The sequence below is a fragment of the Drosophila persimilis genome, unplaced genomic scaffold, assembly GCF_003286085.1.
Source record: "Drosophila persimilis strain 14011-0111.01,24,50 unplaced genomic scaffold, DperRS2 tig00000191-arrow-pilon, whole genome shotgun sequence".
Lineage (NCBI taxonomy): Eukaryota > Metazoa > Arthropoda > Insecta > Diptera > Drosophilidae > Drosophila > Drosophila persimilis.
The window spans coordinates 8965212-8981702 of NW_020825298.1; the positions used below are offsets into that span (position 1 = coordinate 8965212).

A 16491-nucleotide genomic window follows, 5' to 3' on the forward strand; every position below is an offset into this window, starting at 1 on the left:
TGTGTGTTTTCACTTTTCCGAGCTGGCGCTTCCATTGATAATTTGTCGTCTGCGCTCTGGCGGCTCTTGTTAAGCGTATCGCTCGCTCACTCGGTCTCTCGGAGACTCTCCCTCGCTCTATGTTAGCAGAGTTTATTTTTGCCACCACCATAATAACAACAACACAGAGAGCTATCAGACGTATCCATTGATAACGTTGGTCGGCAGCGTCAACACAAACCGTCCATTCGCCAGCGGACGTTCGAAGGAGAAACACCGAACCGCGCACCCACTTGGTCAGCCTCCTCCATAAACCACCGAAAAATATTGAATAATAATCATGGCGCACCTGATGGAGAACTTTGCACGCCCCGAAAAAACCGAAGAGGTGGTCACATATGGCAGTCTTGGTAAGATTCTCCCAATTCTCCCCAATTGTGGTGTCTGTGATGTTTTGGCTTTCAGATCCCGCAGTTCAAGAGCTTCTGCTCGCCGCCTCTGAAGTGCGTCAGCGTGCCTATGTCCCATACAGTGGTTTTAAAGTGGGTTCAGCCTTCCGGGCCACTGCCACCAATCAAATCTTCACCGGCTGCAATGTGGAGAATGCCGCATTCACGCCCTGCTCTTGCGCCGAGCGTACAGCCCTCGCCAAAGCGGTCAGCGAGGGCGTAACCGAGTTCTCGGTGGGCGCTGTCCTGGCATACGAACCGGATGCTTTTACCACACCCTGTGGCGTGTGCCGGCAGTTCATTCGGGAGTTTGCCACCAGCGATATTCCCATCTACATAGCTCAGGCGATTGATGAGAGGATTGCGAATAAAGAGGAGCCCCTGCGTAGCGACGATCCCGTGCTGTGCACATCCATTTTCAATCTGTTGCCGAGTAGTTTTCGCACCTATAGAAAGTAGTACTAGTACAGGCCACAAGCAGAGCCCCAGAGCTGCCCCCTAATCAAAATTAATCTATATCTTTTTAATCTAATCATTTGAAATAAAAAAATTACACTATTTAACAAGAGATTCGCTTGTGCGGGGTTTTGAATTAACAGATTGAAGATAATACTTGAATGGGTCATATATTGGAAGATTAAAGTTTATCTTATCGATAAACCCTCCAAGCAATGCAAAATATTCGCAATAAATGAAGTCACCAAAAAGTGCATATGTACATATGTACATATATATTCTCAGAAAAAAAAATCGTAATAAAGGGGAGTCCCCGTCATTAATACTGAGAAGAAACTCATCTGAAAAGTGCATACATATAAATTCTCAGAAAAAACCCATATACGGAAATCCCCGTTGGTAAAATGGTTCCCAATCATAGCAGGCTATGATCTGCAATCAATACCATCTGGTTGCTCTTTCTCTTTTCTGTCATTTGATATTTTAGCTCCTTTATCAATAAATTCCAGTTTTTACTTTCGGCTTCCACAAAAAAAAAGTCAAATTAAATTTGAACCTAAAATCATGTCTGATAAACGACAATTGCTTAAGAAATACATGAAATGTCTCGACGAGATGAAGAGCGAGCTGAAGAGGCGTCAGCTTAAGAAGACCCTCAAGACCCACATAAAGGCCTTGAACGATTTGGAATGCGAGTTAAAGCGACGAGAGGGCAAGCATACTGGTGGAAAACGTGGACGGGTCTGTGATTCATCAAATCTGCCGCATCCCCAGATTCTGGAGGAATACACCACACCATACTGTCGTTTAAGTGAGTACCAAGAAAAGAAGAGATCCCTCTGAAAGAAATATTCTTCGCATTTCCACAGGAGAAGAGGCCAGGGAACTGCTAGAGGCTGCTGTGGTCGCTCGTAAAGAGGCCTATGTGCCTTACAGTAAGTTTCCTGTGGGCGCCTCCTTCCGCTCCAAGTGCGGCTACGTATATTCCGGCTGTAACATTGAGAATGTGGCCTTTACGCCGGGTTGCTGTGCCGAGCGTACGGCCCTGGCCAAGGGTGTGAGCGAGGGACAACTGACGTACACTGCGGGTGCAGTGGTGGCCTATCATCCAAAGGGTTTCACCACGCCGTGCGGCGTGTGCCGTCAGTTTTTACGAGAATTTGCCTGCCGGGATTTCCCGATCTATATAGCCAATGCCCCGTGCCCGGACAGGGAGGGCGCCATACCGGCCATCAGGGACGAAGATGAGGTGCTGGTCACCTCTGTGTATCGCCTACTGCCCCACAGCTTCAATACTTTCGAATAAAGCAGTAACTTTAATCGTGAATATAGATTCTTAAACATATTTCACTACGGGTTCCCCAGAACCGTATATGGCATACTCGCTCTTCTTGGAAAACGGTGTGATGGCCTCGTACACCATCAGGGGCTTCACATCCACATTGAATTCCATGGCGCGGAACTGCGGATCGATGTAGTTGTCGCGCACTTCTGTGCTCATGCCCGTATGGGGCACCGATTTGGTTGTGTTCTGGAACTCGCAACGCCGCTTTGGACAGTCTTTGGCCGGAAAGTCATCGCACATTGTGGCATCCGGGTAGCGAGCGACTTTCTTCGATGGCTTATGCTCTTCGGACCAGTTCCAGAATGTCACATTATCGTGGGCTGCGATCCCACCAGACAGTTCATTCGGGGGATATCGCACGTACGCGAGATTATATGTGGTAGCCGAGGGATCCGTGTACTTGCTATAACCAATCTTTGAGCGATCGATTATCAGTTTGGTGGCCTCCACAGGTGTTTGCATGGGTATGCGTATGGGATCGAGCTCCACTGGCAATATTTTCTCCACAAAAGTATCCTGGGTCACGCTGCTTATGGGTTTTATTTTGCGCTTTATAAAGCGCAAATTTCCCTGCTCGAAAGGCTTCATGTACTGGGATTTCATGTTGAGCGAAGGATTGCGCAAAATATTCGGATCGGCGTACTAAAAAAAGCGAACAAAGGGAGTCTATTATCCTTCGTAAAGCAGCTTCGAAATCCACCTACCTGCCACTCATATTTGGCCTCATATTCGGTGAACTGTTTGTCATGCATCAGGGGATCCCGCACATAGTTATTGTGGCTACAGTACTTGGCGTTCATTCTGTTACCCATCCGCAGGTCCGTGATATGGCGATGGCCGCGGTACGTGGAGGTACGCATATCCGACACTTTTGTGCTCGCCGGCTGCTTATAATCGTAGCAACCGAAATCATCCATGGCTAAAGTGATTTATCAACTAAAAACTAAACAGAATATAGCGAAAACAATTTGGAAGCGACTTTGATGAAAGAATGAGTGTTATTCTTGTTAAGCTAAATTTTGGAACGTTTTGTGCTGTTGCTGTTGCCAGTGGCTACCGGTTCCAAGCAATGGCTATTGTAAATATACGATACAATTATTGACAGCTAATAAACAGCTGGCGTTTTTCTGTACAATAATAATCCACGTTTTATATTCAGGTTTTCAATACAATACAATATAGATATATGTATTTGTTTGTAGTTCATAGAGGAATGCTCGTTAGACAAATATAAAAGCGCTCTGTTTTACAAAACAAATTTGAATATTCGTTAATACAATACAAATAAGAGGGAGTATGTATGTCGACAGCGCTCCTTGGGCTATACGATACCGATACGGATATTGCTGCCCGTATAATAATAAACTGTTTGCTTAGCAATTAAACAATTGATTTACTTCATCTTCAATGTGGGGGGAGAGTTTCGTGGCGATGTGAAAACAATGTGCGTATGACTCTTAGCCTCAAGCTATCTCCTTAATGGAGATCAGCGATTGACGCAGATATTCATATTGGGTTTTGGCATGTTTTATCTCCAGTTCGGAGAGCTCCACGAGACTGTAAATAAGAGTGGCTTATAATAAGAAACTTTCAAGAATAAAAGCATAAGCAACCTACCTCTTTTTGATGGCCGCCACACGGCGATTGCGAAAGCCAATCAACTCTTCTTTGCCGCAGGCAGACATCGATTCAAACTTCTCACAAGCCTCCGCCTGAGCAGTTTCAGCCTAAATAATGATCAAATGAAAGGGATTAGTTTGATTATTTAATAGTATTCGTGTGGGCCACACAAGGCATGCTATAGTAGAGTGCTATAAATGTGAGTACATGCAGCAATTTATGTGGGGGTCGAGACACATCTACGGATTTTAAGAGAACGATATAAAAACGTTAAATGCCAAATACCTCTTGCACCTCCAAAGGCTGCAGACAATAAACACACGCACAAAGAGTGACAGAGGAGGAGGGAAGACAGCAGAAGCAGAGAGGCGGAAAGGCAGAGCAGAATGTGTATATTATGGAAGGTAAAACACAGTTTGTTTTTATAATTAGTGAAGCGTGTGTATAATTTGACCCGCTGCAAAACCTTTCTTAGGGAAAAACAATTGCACTGTAAGAGCTCTCCAAAAATCTTACCGCATGAACGTCTTTGTTCTTGGAGCGAGCCTTTTCCAAATTGCGATTGGCCGTCTCGTAGGCGGCCAGGCAGCGCAGGCGTCGTATGAGCAGCGCCTTGGCCGCATCACTGTCCCGTTGATAGTAGCGCAAAGTGTCACCCAGTTTCAGATCCTGATCACTGGCCACACGGGTTTCCAGATTCTAAGATAAACAAAGGTTTGGCTCAGGTGGAAACCGTAACGATGTAGAGATAACACACACCTTAATCCGTTCAAAAATCTCTGCTGTTTTGGCCACAAATGTCTCCACATTGCCCTTCTCTGTGGTGGACAACTGGGTGAGGGCATTCGAGATTTTCTGATGCGCATCGCCCACATCCTTGTGACGTTGTGTCATCTTCTCGGTGCGGATGGCAGCTTCACGCAAATGGCCATGGTATTCGGTGAGGAATTGCAATTCGTTCTCAAAGAAGTCATTTACATCGCGCACGGTGGCGCTCAGCAGTATTTCATCCGTGGTCTTGCCCAGGGACTTGACAAAGCCCCCGAAGATGGCCATCTTCTTGCGCGGCTTGGCGCACAGATCCTGATCGTATTCGAGAAAGACTTTCAAATGCTGATCCACGCGAAAGACGGGATGACTGGCCAGGCGACGCAGAAATACCTCGTGCATGGCTACTGTCTTTTTAAAGGTGGCCAAATACTCGCTGTAGAGGTTTTCCACAGGAATGAATGGAATTTTAATTGAAAACTGCGTGTTTACTTACGCCTCCAGCTCGGACTTCATTTTCTTAAACTCCTCTTTGGTCATGTTGCCCTCGCCCTCGCCCAGGCGCTGCAGTTTCTCCCGCGAGGCATCAAAGTCGGGTCGCGGTGGACAGGGGGGAATCTGAATGATTTAAAATTGCCCTCAATTAGAACTTTGTTCGGGGCATCGTGTTTTATAGGTGGACTCACAATATAGCCCGCATAGTCTTCGTTCTCCTCTATGCGATCATGCAGCCACACAAACTCCTCGTGCTGCCTCACCACATTGTTGTCTTTTTTCGCGAATCCTGGCAGCGTAGTCCGCGTATGCACTGTGAACTTTACCTTCTCTTTCTCGCTCAGCGCATCGGAGATCTCCACATGCAGGGCATTCTCCCCTAGAGCAGCGGGCGTCACCGGTGCCGAAGAGGAGCTGTCCGGCGATGTGGCCGAACCGCTGCCATTTGTTGCTGTTGCTGTTCCTGTTGCTGCCGGTGGTCCAGCCAGTGGATTACTTGTGGGCGACGCTATCTCCAGGGTAGGCCCATTGTTGGTCGAGGAGGGACTGTTTAGTATATTTGACTCATCCGTGCCGTCCTACAAGTGCAACAAACCTTTTATTATACACACTCTAATTACGCCCATATTTTTGTTGATAAGAATTTTCTTTGTGTGCGTGTAAGGCGTCATTGAAATTGCTTTCAAATGCGCTCAGAACTCTCTGTGCATCGCATTTTATCGCAATAACTCTTGCTCTGAGCGAAGCTTACCATCATTTTGGAAATGTTAAATTATAACAATTAAATCGTGGTTAAAAAACAATATTATTTATAAATTGCAGGCGTGTGACCGACCGTCAGAAATATACCGAAACATACTGTTTCATTTGAAAAATATACCGTAAATATACTGAAGAATTCAAGTTCTATTTAACATATTCCTCGTTTTTGATATTCCGTCGAATATTCCCAGCTATATAGAACATTTAGTCATGCCCACCAAGTTTTATACGATTAATAAATACATTTTTTACTTAACTGGCGATCCTGAAGACATGGTCCTGCACCTATCTGGCCCTATTCTTGGGAGATATAGCCTTCCGAAGATTTTGATTTTCACATCGTTTCTGTAGGCTATATCTGTGCTAAACGGCAGCCGATCAGGGCGTGGCCTGTCTTTTCGAGACCGGGAGAGTCCTGCCAGTCGACTGCAATCGGAAAAAAGGACATCCATTTTTTCACGATTTTCGAAAAAAATCATGATGTCGAGATTTTGATGCCGATCGACAGTATGGATCCTCGCGATCCTGGGAGACTTGGTCCTGCACCGATCTGGCCCTATTTTTCTCAGATATAGCCTTCCGAAGATTCGGATGTGCCCATCGTTACAATACTGGTTTCTTCTGTAGGCTATATCTGTGCTAAACGGCAGCCGATCAGGGCGTGGCCTGTCTTCTCGAGACCGGGAGAGTCCTGCCAGTCGACTGCCATCGGAAAATAGGACATCCATTTTTTCACGATTTTCGCAAAAAATCATGATGGTTACATCATTAAATTTGCGAAAAAATCGGCCTCATTTTCGAAGTCGAGATTTTGATGCCGATCGACAGTATGGATCCTCGCGATCCTGGGAGACTTGGTCCTGCACCGATCTGGCCCTATTTTTCTCAGATATAGCCTTCCGAAGATTCGGATGTGCCCATCGTTACAATACTGGTTATTTCGGTAGGCTATATCTGTGCTAAACGGCAGCCGATCAGGGCGTGGCCTGTCTGTCCGTGATCGGGAGAGTCCTGCCAGTCGACTGCAATCGGAAAAAAGGACATCCATTTTTTCACGATTTTCGCAAAAAATCATGATGGTTACATCATTAAATTTGCAAAAAATCGGCCTCATTTTCGAAGTCGAGATTTTGATGCCGTTCGACAGTATGGATCCTCGCGATCCTGGGAGACTTGGTCCTGCACCGATCTGGCCCTATTTTTCTCAGATATAGCCTTCCGAAGATTCGGATGTGCCCATCGTTACAATACTGGTTATTTCGGTAGGCTATATCTGTGCTAAACGGCAGCCGATCAGGGCGTGGCCTGTCTGTCCGTGATCGGGAGAGTCCTGCCAGTCGACTGCAATCGGAAAAAAGGACATCCATTTTTTCACGATTTTCGCAAAAAATCATGATGGTTACATCATTAAATTTGCAAAAAATCGGCCTCATTTTCGAAGTCGAGATTTTGATGCCGTTCGACAGTATGGATCCTCGCGATCCTGGGAGACTTGGTCCTGCACCGATCTGGCCCTATTTTTCTCAGATATAGCCTTCCGAAGATTCGGATGTGCCCATCGTTACAATACTGGTTATTTCGGTAGGCTATATCTGTGCTAAACGGCAGCCGATCAGGGCGTGGCCTGTCTGTCCGTGATCGGGAGAGTCCTGCCAGTCGACTGCAATCGGAAAAAAGGACATCCATTTTTTCACGATTTTCGCAAAAAATCATGATGGTTACATCATTAAATTTGCAAAAAATCGGCCTCATTTTCGAAGTCGAGATTTTGATGCCGATCGACAGTATGGATCCTCGCGATCCTGGGAGACTTGGTCCTGCACCGATCGGGCCCTATTCATGTGAGATATAGCCTTCCGAAGATTCGGATTTGCACATCGTTACAATACTGGTTTCTTCTGTAGGCTATATCTGTGCTAAACGGCAGCCGATCAGGGCGTGGCCTGTCTTCTCGAGACCGGGAGAGTCCTGCCAGTCGACTGCCATCGGAAAATAGGACATCCATTTTTTCACGATTTTCGCAAAAAATCATGATGTAACCATCATTAAATTTGCAAAAAATCGGCCTCATTTTCGAAGTCGAGATTTTGATGCCGATCGACAGTATGGATCCTCGCGATCCTGGGAGACTTGGTCCTGCACCGATCTGGCCCTATTTTTCTCAGAGATAGCCTTCCGAAGATTCGGATGTGCCCATCGTTACAATACTGGTTATTTCGGTAGGCTATATCTGTGCTAAACGGCAGCCGATCAGGGCGTGGCCTGTCTGTCCGTGATCGGGAGAGTCCTGCCAGTCGACTGCAATCGGAAAAAAGGACATCCATTTTTTCACGATTTTCGCAAAAAATCATGATGTAACCATCATTAAATTTGCAAAAAATCGGCCTCATTTTCGAAGTCGAGATTTTGATGCCGTTCGACAGTATGGATCCTCGCGATCCTGGGAGACTTGGTCCTGCACCGATCTGGCCCTATTTTTCTCAGATATAGCCTTCCGAAGATTCGGATGTGCCCATCGTTACAATACTGGTTTCTTCTGTAGGCTATATCTGTGCTAAACGGCAGCCGATCAGGGCGTGGCCTGTCTTTTCGAGACCGGGAGAGTCCTGCCAGTCGACTGCCATCGGAAAATAGGACATCCATTTTTTCACGATTTTCGCAAAAAATCATGATGGTTATATCATTAAATTTGCAAAAAATCGGCCTCATTTTCGAAGTCGAGATTTTGATGCCGTTCGACAGTATGGATCCTCGCGATCCTGGGAGACTTGGTCCTGCACCGATCTGGCCCTATTTTTCTCAGATATAGCCTTCCGAAGATTCGGATGGGCCCATCGTTACAATACTGGTTTCTTCTGTAGGCTATATCTGTGCTAAACGGCAGCCGATCAGGGCGTGGCCTGTCTTTTCGAGACCGGGAGAGTCCTGCCAGTCGACTGCCATCGGAAAATAGGACATCCATTTTTTCACGATTTTCGCAAAAAATCATGATGGTTATATCATTAAATTTGCAAAAAATCGGCCTCATTTTCGAAGTCGAGATTTTGATGCCGTTCGACAGTATGGATCCTCGCGATCCTGGGAGACTTGGTCCTGCACCGATCTGGCCCTATTTTTCTCAGATATAGCCTTCCGAAGATTCGGATGGGCCCATCGTTACAATACTGGTTTCTTCTGTAGGCTATATCTGTGCTAAACGGCAGCCGATCAGGGCGTGGCCTGTCTTCTCGAGACCGGGAGAGTCCTGCCAGTCGACTGCCATCGGAAAATAGGACATCCATTTTTTCACGATTTTCGCAAAAAATCATGATGGTTACATCATTAAATTTGCAAAAAATCGGCCTCATTTTCGAAGTCGAGATTTTGATGCCGTTCGACAGTATGGATCCTCGCGATCCTGGGAGACTTGGTCCTGCACCGATCTGGCCCTATTCATGTGAGATATAGCCTTCCGAAGATTCGGATGTGCCCATCGTTACAATACTGGTTATTTCGGTAGGCTATATCTGTGCTAAACGGCAGCCGATCAGGGCGTGGCCTGTCTGTCCGTGATCGGGAGAGTCCTGCCAGTCGACTGCAATCGGAAAAAAGGACATCCATTTTTTCACGATTTTCGCAAAAAATCATGATGGTTACATCATTAAATTTGCAAAAAATCGGCCTCATTTTCGAAGTCGAGATTTTGATGCCGTTCGACAGTATGGATCCTCGCGATCCTGGGAGACTTGGTCCTGCACCGATCTGGCCCTATTTTTCTCAGATATAGCCTTCCGAAGATTCGGATGTGCCCATCGTTACAATACTGGTTTCTTCTGTAGGCTATATCTGTGCTAAACGGCAGCCGATCAGGGCGTGGCCTGTCTTCTCGAGACCGGGAGAGTCCTGCCAGTCGACTGCCATCGGAAAATAGGACATCCATTTTTTCACGATTTTCGCAAAAAATCATGATGGTTACATCATTAAATTTGCAAAAAATCGGCCTCATTTTCGAAGTCGAGATTTTGATGCCGATCGACAGTATGGATCCTCGCGATCCTGGGAGACTTGGTCCTGCACCGATCTGGCCCTATTTTTCTCAGATATAGCCTTCCGAAGATTCGGATGTGCCCATCGTTACAATACTGGTTTCTTCTGTAGGCTATATCTGTGCTAAACGGCAGCCGATCAGGGCGTGGCCTGTCTTTTCGAGACCGGGAGAGTCCTGCCAGTCGACTGCAATCGGAAAAAAGGACATCCATTTTTTCACGATTTTCGAAAAAAATCATGATGTCGAGATTTTGATGCCGATCGACAGTATGGATCCTCGCGATCCTGGGAGACTTGGTCCTGCACCGATCTGGCCCTATTTTTCTCAGATATAGCCTTCCGAAGATTCGGATGTGCCCATCGTTACAATACTGGTTTCTTCTGTAGGCTATATCTGTGCTAAACGGCAGCCGATCAGGGCGTGGCCTGTCTTCTCGAGACCGGGAGAGTCCTGCCAGTCGACTGCCATCGGAAAATAGGACATCCATTTTTTCACGATTTTCGCAAAAAATCATGATGGTTACATCATTAAATTTGCGAAAAAATCGGCCTCATTTTCGAAGTCGAGATTTTGATGCCGATCGACAGTATGGATCCTCGCGATCCTGGGAGACTTGGTCCTGCACCGATCTGGCCCTATTTTTCTCAGATATAGCCTTCCGAAGATTCGGATGTGCCCATCGTTACAATACTGGTTATTTCGGTAGGCTATATCTGTGCTAAACGGCAGCCGATCAGGGCGTGGCCTGTCTGTCCGTGATCGGGAGAGTCCTGCCAGTCGACTGCAATCGGAAAAAAGGACATCCATTTTTTCACGATTTTCGCAAAAAATCATGATGGTTACATCATTAAATTTGCAAAAAATCGGCCTCATTTTCGAAGTCGAGATTTTGATGCCGTTCGACAGTATGGATCCTCGCGATCCTGGGAGACTTGGTCCTGCACCGATCTGGCCCTATTTTTCTCAGATATAGCCTTCCGAAGATTCGGATGTGCCCATCGTTACAATACTGGTTATTTCGGTAGGCTATATCTGTGCTAAACGGCAGCCGATCAGGGCGTGGCCTGTCTGTCCGTGATCGGGAGAGTCCTGCCAGTCGACTGCAATCGGAAAAAAGGACATCCATTTTTTCACGATTTTCGCAAAAAATCATGATGGTTACATCATTAAATTTGCAAAGAATCGGCCTCATTTTCGAAGTCGAGATTTTGATGCCGATCGACAGTATGGATCCTCGCGATCCTGGGAGACTTGGTCCTGCACCGATCGGGCCCTATTCATGTGAGATATAGCCTTCCGAAGATTCGGATTTGCACATCGTTACAATACTGGTTTCTTCTGTAGGCTATATCTGTGCTAAACGGCAGCCGATCAGGGCGTGGCCTGTCTTCTCGAGACCGGGAGAGTCCTGCCAGTCGACTGCCATCGGAAAATAGGACATCCATTTTTTCACGATTTTCGCAAAAAATCATGATGTAACCATCATTAAATTTGCAAAAAATCGGCCTCATTTTCGAAGTCGAGATTTTGATGCCGATCGACAGTATGGATCCTCGCGATCCTGGGAGACTTGGTCCTGCACCGATCTGGCCCTATTTTTCTCAGATATAGCCTTCCGAAGATTCGGATGTGCCCATCGTTACAATACTGGTTATTTCGGTAGGCTATATCTGTGCTAAACGGCAGCCGATCAGGGCGTGGCCTGTCTTCTCGAGACCGGGAGAGTCCTGCCAGTCGACTGCCATCGGAAAATAGGACATCCATTTTTTCACGATTTTCGCAAAAAATCATGATGGTTACATCATTAAATTTGCAAAAAATCGGCCTCATTTTCGAAGTCGAGATTTTGATGCCGTTCGACAGTATGGATCCTCGCGATCCTGGGAGACTTGGTCCTGCACCGATCTGGCCCTATTCATGTGAGATATAGCCTTCCGAAGATTCGGATGTGCCCATCGTTACAATACTGGTTATTTCGGTAGGCTATATCTGTGCTAAACGGCAGCCGATCAGGGCGTGGCCTGTCTGTCCGTGATCGGGAGAGTCCTGCCAGTCGACTGCAATCGGAAAAAAGGACATCCATTTTTTCACGATTTTCGCAAAAAATCATGATGGTTACATCATTAAATTTGCAAAAAATCGGCCTCATTTTCGAAGTCGAGATTTTGATGCCGTTCGACAGTATGGATCCTCGCGATCCTGGGAGACTTGGTCCTGCACCGATCTGGCCCTATTTTTCTCAGATATAGCCTTCCGAAGATTCGGATGTGCCCATCGTTACAATACTGGTTTCTTCTGTAGGCTATATCTGTGATAAACGGCAGCCGATCAGGGCGCGGTATGTCTGTCCGTGATCGGGAGAGTCCTGCCAGTCGACTGCCATCGGAAAAAAGGACATCCATTTTTTCACGATTTTCGCAAAAAATCATGATGGTTACATCATTAAATTTGCAAAAAATCGGCCTCATTTTCGAAGTCGAGATTTTGATGCCGTTCGACAGTATGGATCCTCGCGATCCTGGGAGACTTGGTCCTGCACCGATCTGGCCCTATTTTTCTCAGATATAGCCTTCCGAAGATTCGGATGTGCCCATCGTTACAATACTGGTTTCTTCTGTAGGCTATATCTGTGCTAAACGGCAGCCGATCAGGGCGTGGCCTGTCTTTTCGAGACCGGGAGAGTCCTGCCAGTCGACTGCAATCGGAAAAAAGGACATCCATTTTTTCACGATTTTCGCAAAAAATCATGATGGTTACATCATTAAATTTGCCAAAAATCGGCCTCATTTTCGAAGTCGAGATTTTGATGCCGTTCGACAGTATGGATCCTCGCGATCCTGGGAGACTTGGTCCTGCACCGATCTGGCCCTATTTTTCTCAGATATAGCCTTCCGAAGATTCGGATGTGCCCATCGTTACAATACTGGTTTCTTCTGTAGGCTATATCTGTGCTAAACGGCAGCCGATCAGGGCGTGGCCTGTCTTCTCAAGACCGGGAGAGTCCTGCCAGTCGACTGCAATCGGAAAAAAGGACATCCATTTTTTCACGATTTTCGCAAAAAATCATGATGGTTACATCATTAAATTTGCAAAAAATCGGCCTCATTTTCGAAGTCGAGATTTTGATGCCGATCGACAGTATGGATCCTCGCGATCCTGGGAGACTTGGTCCTGCACCGATCTGGCCCTATTTTTCTCAGATATAGCCTTCCGAAGATTCGGATGTGCCCATCGTTACAATACTGGTTATTTCGGTAGGCTATATCTGTGCTAAACGGCAGCCGATCAGGGCGTGGCCTGTCTGTCCGTGATCGGGAGAGTCCTGCCAGTCGACTGCAATCGGAAAAAAGGACATCCATTTTTTCACGATTTTCGCAAAAAATCATGATGTAACCATCATTAAATTTGCAAAAAATCGGCCTCATTTTCGAAGTCGAGATTTTGATGCCGTTCGACAGTATGGATCCTCGCGATCCTGGGAGACTTGGTCCTGCACCGATCTGGCCCTATTTTTCTCAGATATAGCCTTCCGAAGATCCGGATGTGCCCATCGTTACAATACTGGTTATTTCGGTAGGCTATATCTGTGCTAAACGGCAGCCGATCAGGGCGTGGCCTGTCTGTCCGTGATCGGGAGAGTCCTGCCAGTCGACTGCAATCGGAAAAAAGGACATCCATTTTTTCACGATTTTCGCAAAAAATCATGATGGTTACATCATTAAATTTGCAAAAAAACGGCCTCATTTTCGAAGTCGAGATTTTGATGCCGTTCGACAGTATGGATCCTCGCGATCCTGGGAGACTTGGTCCTGCACCGATCTGGCCCTATTTTTCTCAGATATAGCCTTCCGAAGATTCGGATGTGCCCATCGTTACAATACTGGTTATTTCGGTAGGCTATATCTGTGCTAAACGGCAGCCGATCAGGGCGCGGTATGTCTGTCCGTGATCGGGAGAGTCCTGCCAGTCGACTGCCATCGGAAAAAAGGACATCCATTTTTTCACGATTTTCGCAAAAAATCATGATGTAACCATCATTAAATTTGCAAAAAATCGGCCTCATTTTCGAAGTCGAGATTTTGATGCCGTTCGACAGTATGGATCCTCGCGATCCTGGGAGACATGGTCCTGCCTATCAAAGTTAAGATTTACATCTGCAGCGTAAGGAATAAAACCAGTATTTTAATTATTTGCTCAGCCAAAAGACTTGGGCGCTGTATCTCGGCCAAGCTGGGCCGGATGGGAGAAAGACCTCTCCCAGTTAAGCATCAAGTGGACGGACAAATCAAGCTTATCCTCGCCCGGACGGACAAGCAGCTGCTCGAGATGAAAATGTCGTAGTTTTGAATCTGAAGCTCAAATATTTCACCGACTACAAGTAGAAGGGTAAGTGAATCCAAACTCTTCCTAGTACTATCTTACCTTGCCTTACACGCTGTATACTTCTCAGTTCCCAGGCCCCCAGATCCCAGCCCCCCCCCAGATCATACAATCGCAGGTCAGAGGACATTTTAAGCGTGAAGGAACCCCCCAGAATCCATGCCATCCAGGAAGCTCGTACGTTCGCCGCTCGCCGGGCAGTTGGTACTTTCCACCGCTGAATCAGGACTCATACAGGATGAATAGAATATAGAATATATGTATATAGAATAGAATATAGAGTAACAATCCTATCTGTAATTCAGCTTGTGTCAAAATGTCCTTTTGATTATAATAAACAAAATTATCAACAATTTTTGGTGCGTTTCTCTTTCTGGGAAATCTGGGAAAAAAATCCCTTGATCATGGGTAAGGACTTCATTAAGGATATTTTCAGATCACGAATAGGCCCACAAAAAAACGAGAATCGGTTATATTTATAGCTGGGGAAAATATCCTTGATCCTTGAGAAGGACTCCATCAAATCAAGGATTTTCTTACGGTCACAGGAAGCCATAGCACGCCCAGATCGGGCTATAAATACCCTAGAAAGCTAAATATGTATAGCTGGGGATGTTGTAGTCCTTGTGCAAGGATCAAGCATATTGTTTTCCGATCACAGGAAGCAATGGCATGCCCAGATTGACACTGAAATAACTGAGATAACAAGCTATATAGGAATGGAGGAACTATCCTTGATCCCTGATCCTTGATCCGTGATCCAGGAATCCGTGGCACGCCAGGTTCGGCCCACGAATAACCGAGAAACCGAAATATTTATAGCTGGGGAAATTTTCCTAGATCCTTGATAAGGATAATCAAATCAAGGATATTTTTCGGCCACAGGAAAATGTGGCACGCCAGGATAGGCCCACAAATTGCGGAGTTACGGACTATTATTGTTTAATAAAAAAAAATAGTTGTTGTACAACAACAACCCTCAGAATAGCTTCTGCACAAAAAGCAGAAAACGAGAATTTCAGGTCTGGGATACCAGGCGAACAGAAATCAGCAGAAGGTCGCTGGGTTTTTTTAAATTTTTTAAAATTTTCAACCGTTTTTGCGCCCCAAAAGTATGCATCAAGTTTTACACATACGTTATTAAACTAAATCCGAAATCCGAAAGCTGATGCATACTTTTGGGGTGTGAAAAACGGTTGAAAATTTTAAAAAATTTAAAAAAACCCAGCGACCTTCTGCTGATTTCTGTTCGCCTGGTATCCCAGACCTGAAATTCTCGTTTTCTGCTTTTTGTGCAGAAGCTATTCTGATGGTTGTTGTTGTACAACAACTATTTTTTTTTATTAAACAATAATAGTCCGTAACTCCGCAATTTGTGGGCCTATCCTGGCGTGCCACATTTTCCTGTGGCCGAAAAATATCCTTGATTTGATTATCCTTATCAAGGATCTAGGAAAATTTCCCCAGCTATAAATATTTCGGTTTCTCGGTTATTCGTGGGCCGAACCTGGCGTGCCACGGATTCCTGGATCACGGATCAAGGATCAGGGATCAAGGATAGTTCCTCCATTCCTATATAGCTTGTTATCTCAGTTATTTCAGTGTCAATCTGGGCATGCCATTGCTTCCTGTGATCGGAAAACAATATGCTTGATCCTTGCACAAGGACTACAACATCCCCAGCTATACATATTTAGCTTTCTAGGGTATTTATAGCCCGATCTGGGCGTGCTATGGCTTCCTGTGACCGTAAGAAAATCCTTGATTTGATGGAGTCCTTCTCAAGGATCAAGGATATTTTCCCCAGCTATAAATATAACCGATTCTCGTTTTTTTGTGGGCCTATTCGTGATCTGAAAATATCCTTAATGAAGTCCTTACCCATGATCAAGGGATTTTTTTCCCAGATTTCCCAGAAAGAGAAACGCACCAAAAATTGTTGATAATTTTGTTTATTATAATCAAAAGGACATTTTGACACAAGCTGAATTACAGATAAGATTGTTACTCTATATTCTATTCTATATACATATATTCTATATTCTATTCATCCTGTATGAGTCCTGATTCAGCGGTGGAAAGTACCAACTGCCCGGCGAGCGGCGAACGTACGAACGTCCTGGATGGCATGGATTCTGGGGGATTCCTTCACGCTTAAAATGTCCTCTGACCAGCGATTGTATGATCTGGGGGGATCTAGGGGCCTGAGA

At 45.7% G+C, this 16491-nt stretch overlaps 4 protein-coding genes across 5 annotated transcripts; 2 read left to right on the forward strand and 2 right to left on the reverse strand.

Moving 5' to 3' along the window:
• The first annotated feature begins 57 nt into the window (after positions 1-57).
• LOC6588765 (cytidine deaminase) lies at positions 58-996 on the forward strand. The gene is made up of 2 exons (XM_002014814.2): positions 58-389; positions 445-996. The coding sequence occupies exons 1-2, from the start codon at positions 320-322 to the stop codon at positions 885-887; spliced, it is 513 nt and encodes a 170-aa protein (XP_002014850.1). The 5' UTR covers positions 58-319; the 3' UTR covers positions 888-996.
• A 427-nt stretch (positions 997-1423) lies between these two features.
• On the forward strand, positions 1424-2211 carry LOC6588764 (cytidine deaminase). Its single transcript, XM_002014813.2, has 2 exons — positions 1424-1695; positions 1754-2211. Exons 1-2 carry the CDS (start codon positions 1449-1451, stop codon positions 2188-2190), a joined length of 684 nt encoding a protein of 227 aa, XP_002014849.1. The 5' UTR covers positions 1424-1448; the 3' UTR covers positions 2191-2211.
• LOC6588763 lies at positions 2181-3522 on the reverse strand. Its single transcript, XM_002014812.2, has 2 exons — positions 2934-3522; positions 2181-2871 (listed from the first exon to the last, which is right to left on the reverse strand). The coding sequence occupies exons 1-2, from the start codon at positions 3144-3146 to the stop codon at positions 2221-2223; spliced, it is 864 nt and encodes a 287-aa protein (XP_002014848.1). The 5' UTR covers positions 3147-3522; the 3' UTR covers positions 2181-2220.
• An 80-nt stretch (positions 3523-3602) lies between these two features.
• On the reverse strand, positions 3603-5904 carry LOC6588762 (sorting nexin-32). 2 transcript variants are annotated; one of them, XM_026989209.1, is made up of 8 exons: positions 5864-5904; positions 5304-5690; positions 5114-5235; positions 4609-5053; positions 4366-4548; positions 4135-4152; positions 3847-3956; positions 3603-3786 (listed from the first exon to the last, which is right to left on the reverse strand). In XM_026989209.1, exons 1-8 carry the CDS (start codon positions 5867-5869, stop codon positions 3693-3695), a joined length of 1365 nt encoding a protein of 454 aa, XP_026845010.1. In that variant the 5' UTR covers positions 5870-5904; the 3' UTR covers positions 3603-3692. The 2 variants fall into 2 exon arrangements, with proteins under 2 accessions (XP_026845010.1, XP_026845011.1); XM_026989210.1 differs by lacking the exon at positions 4135-4152.
• Between the last annotated feature and the right edge of the window lie 10587 nt (positions 5905-16491).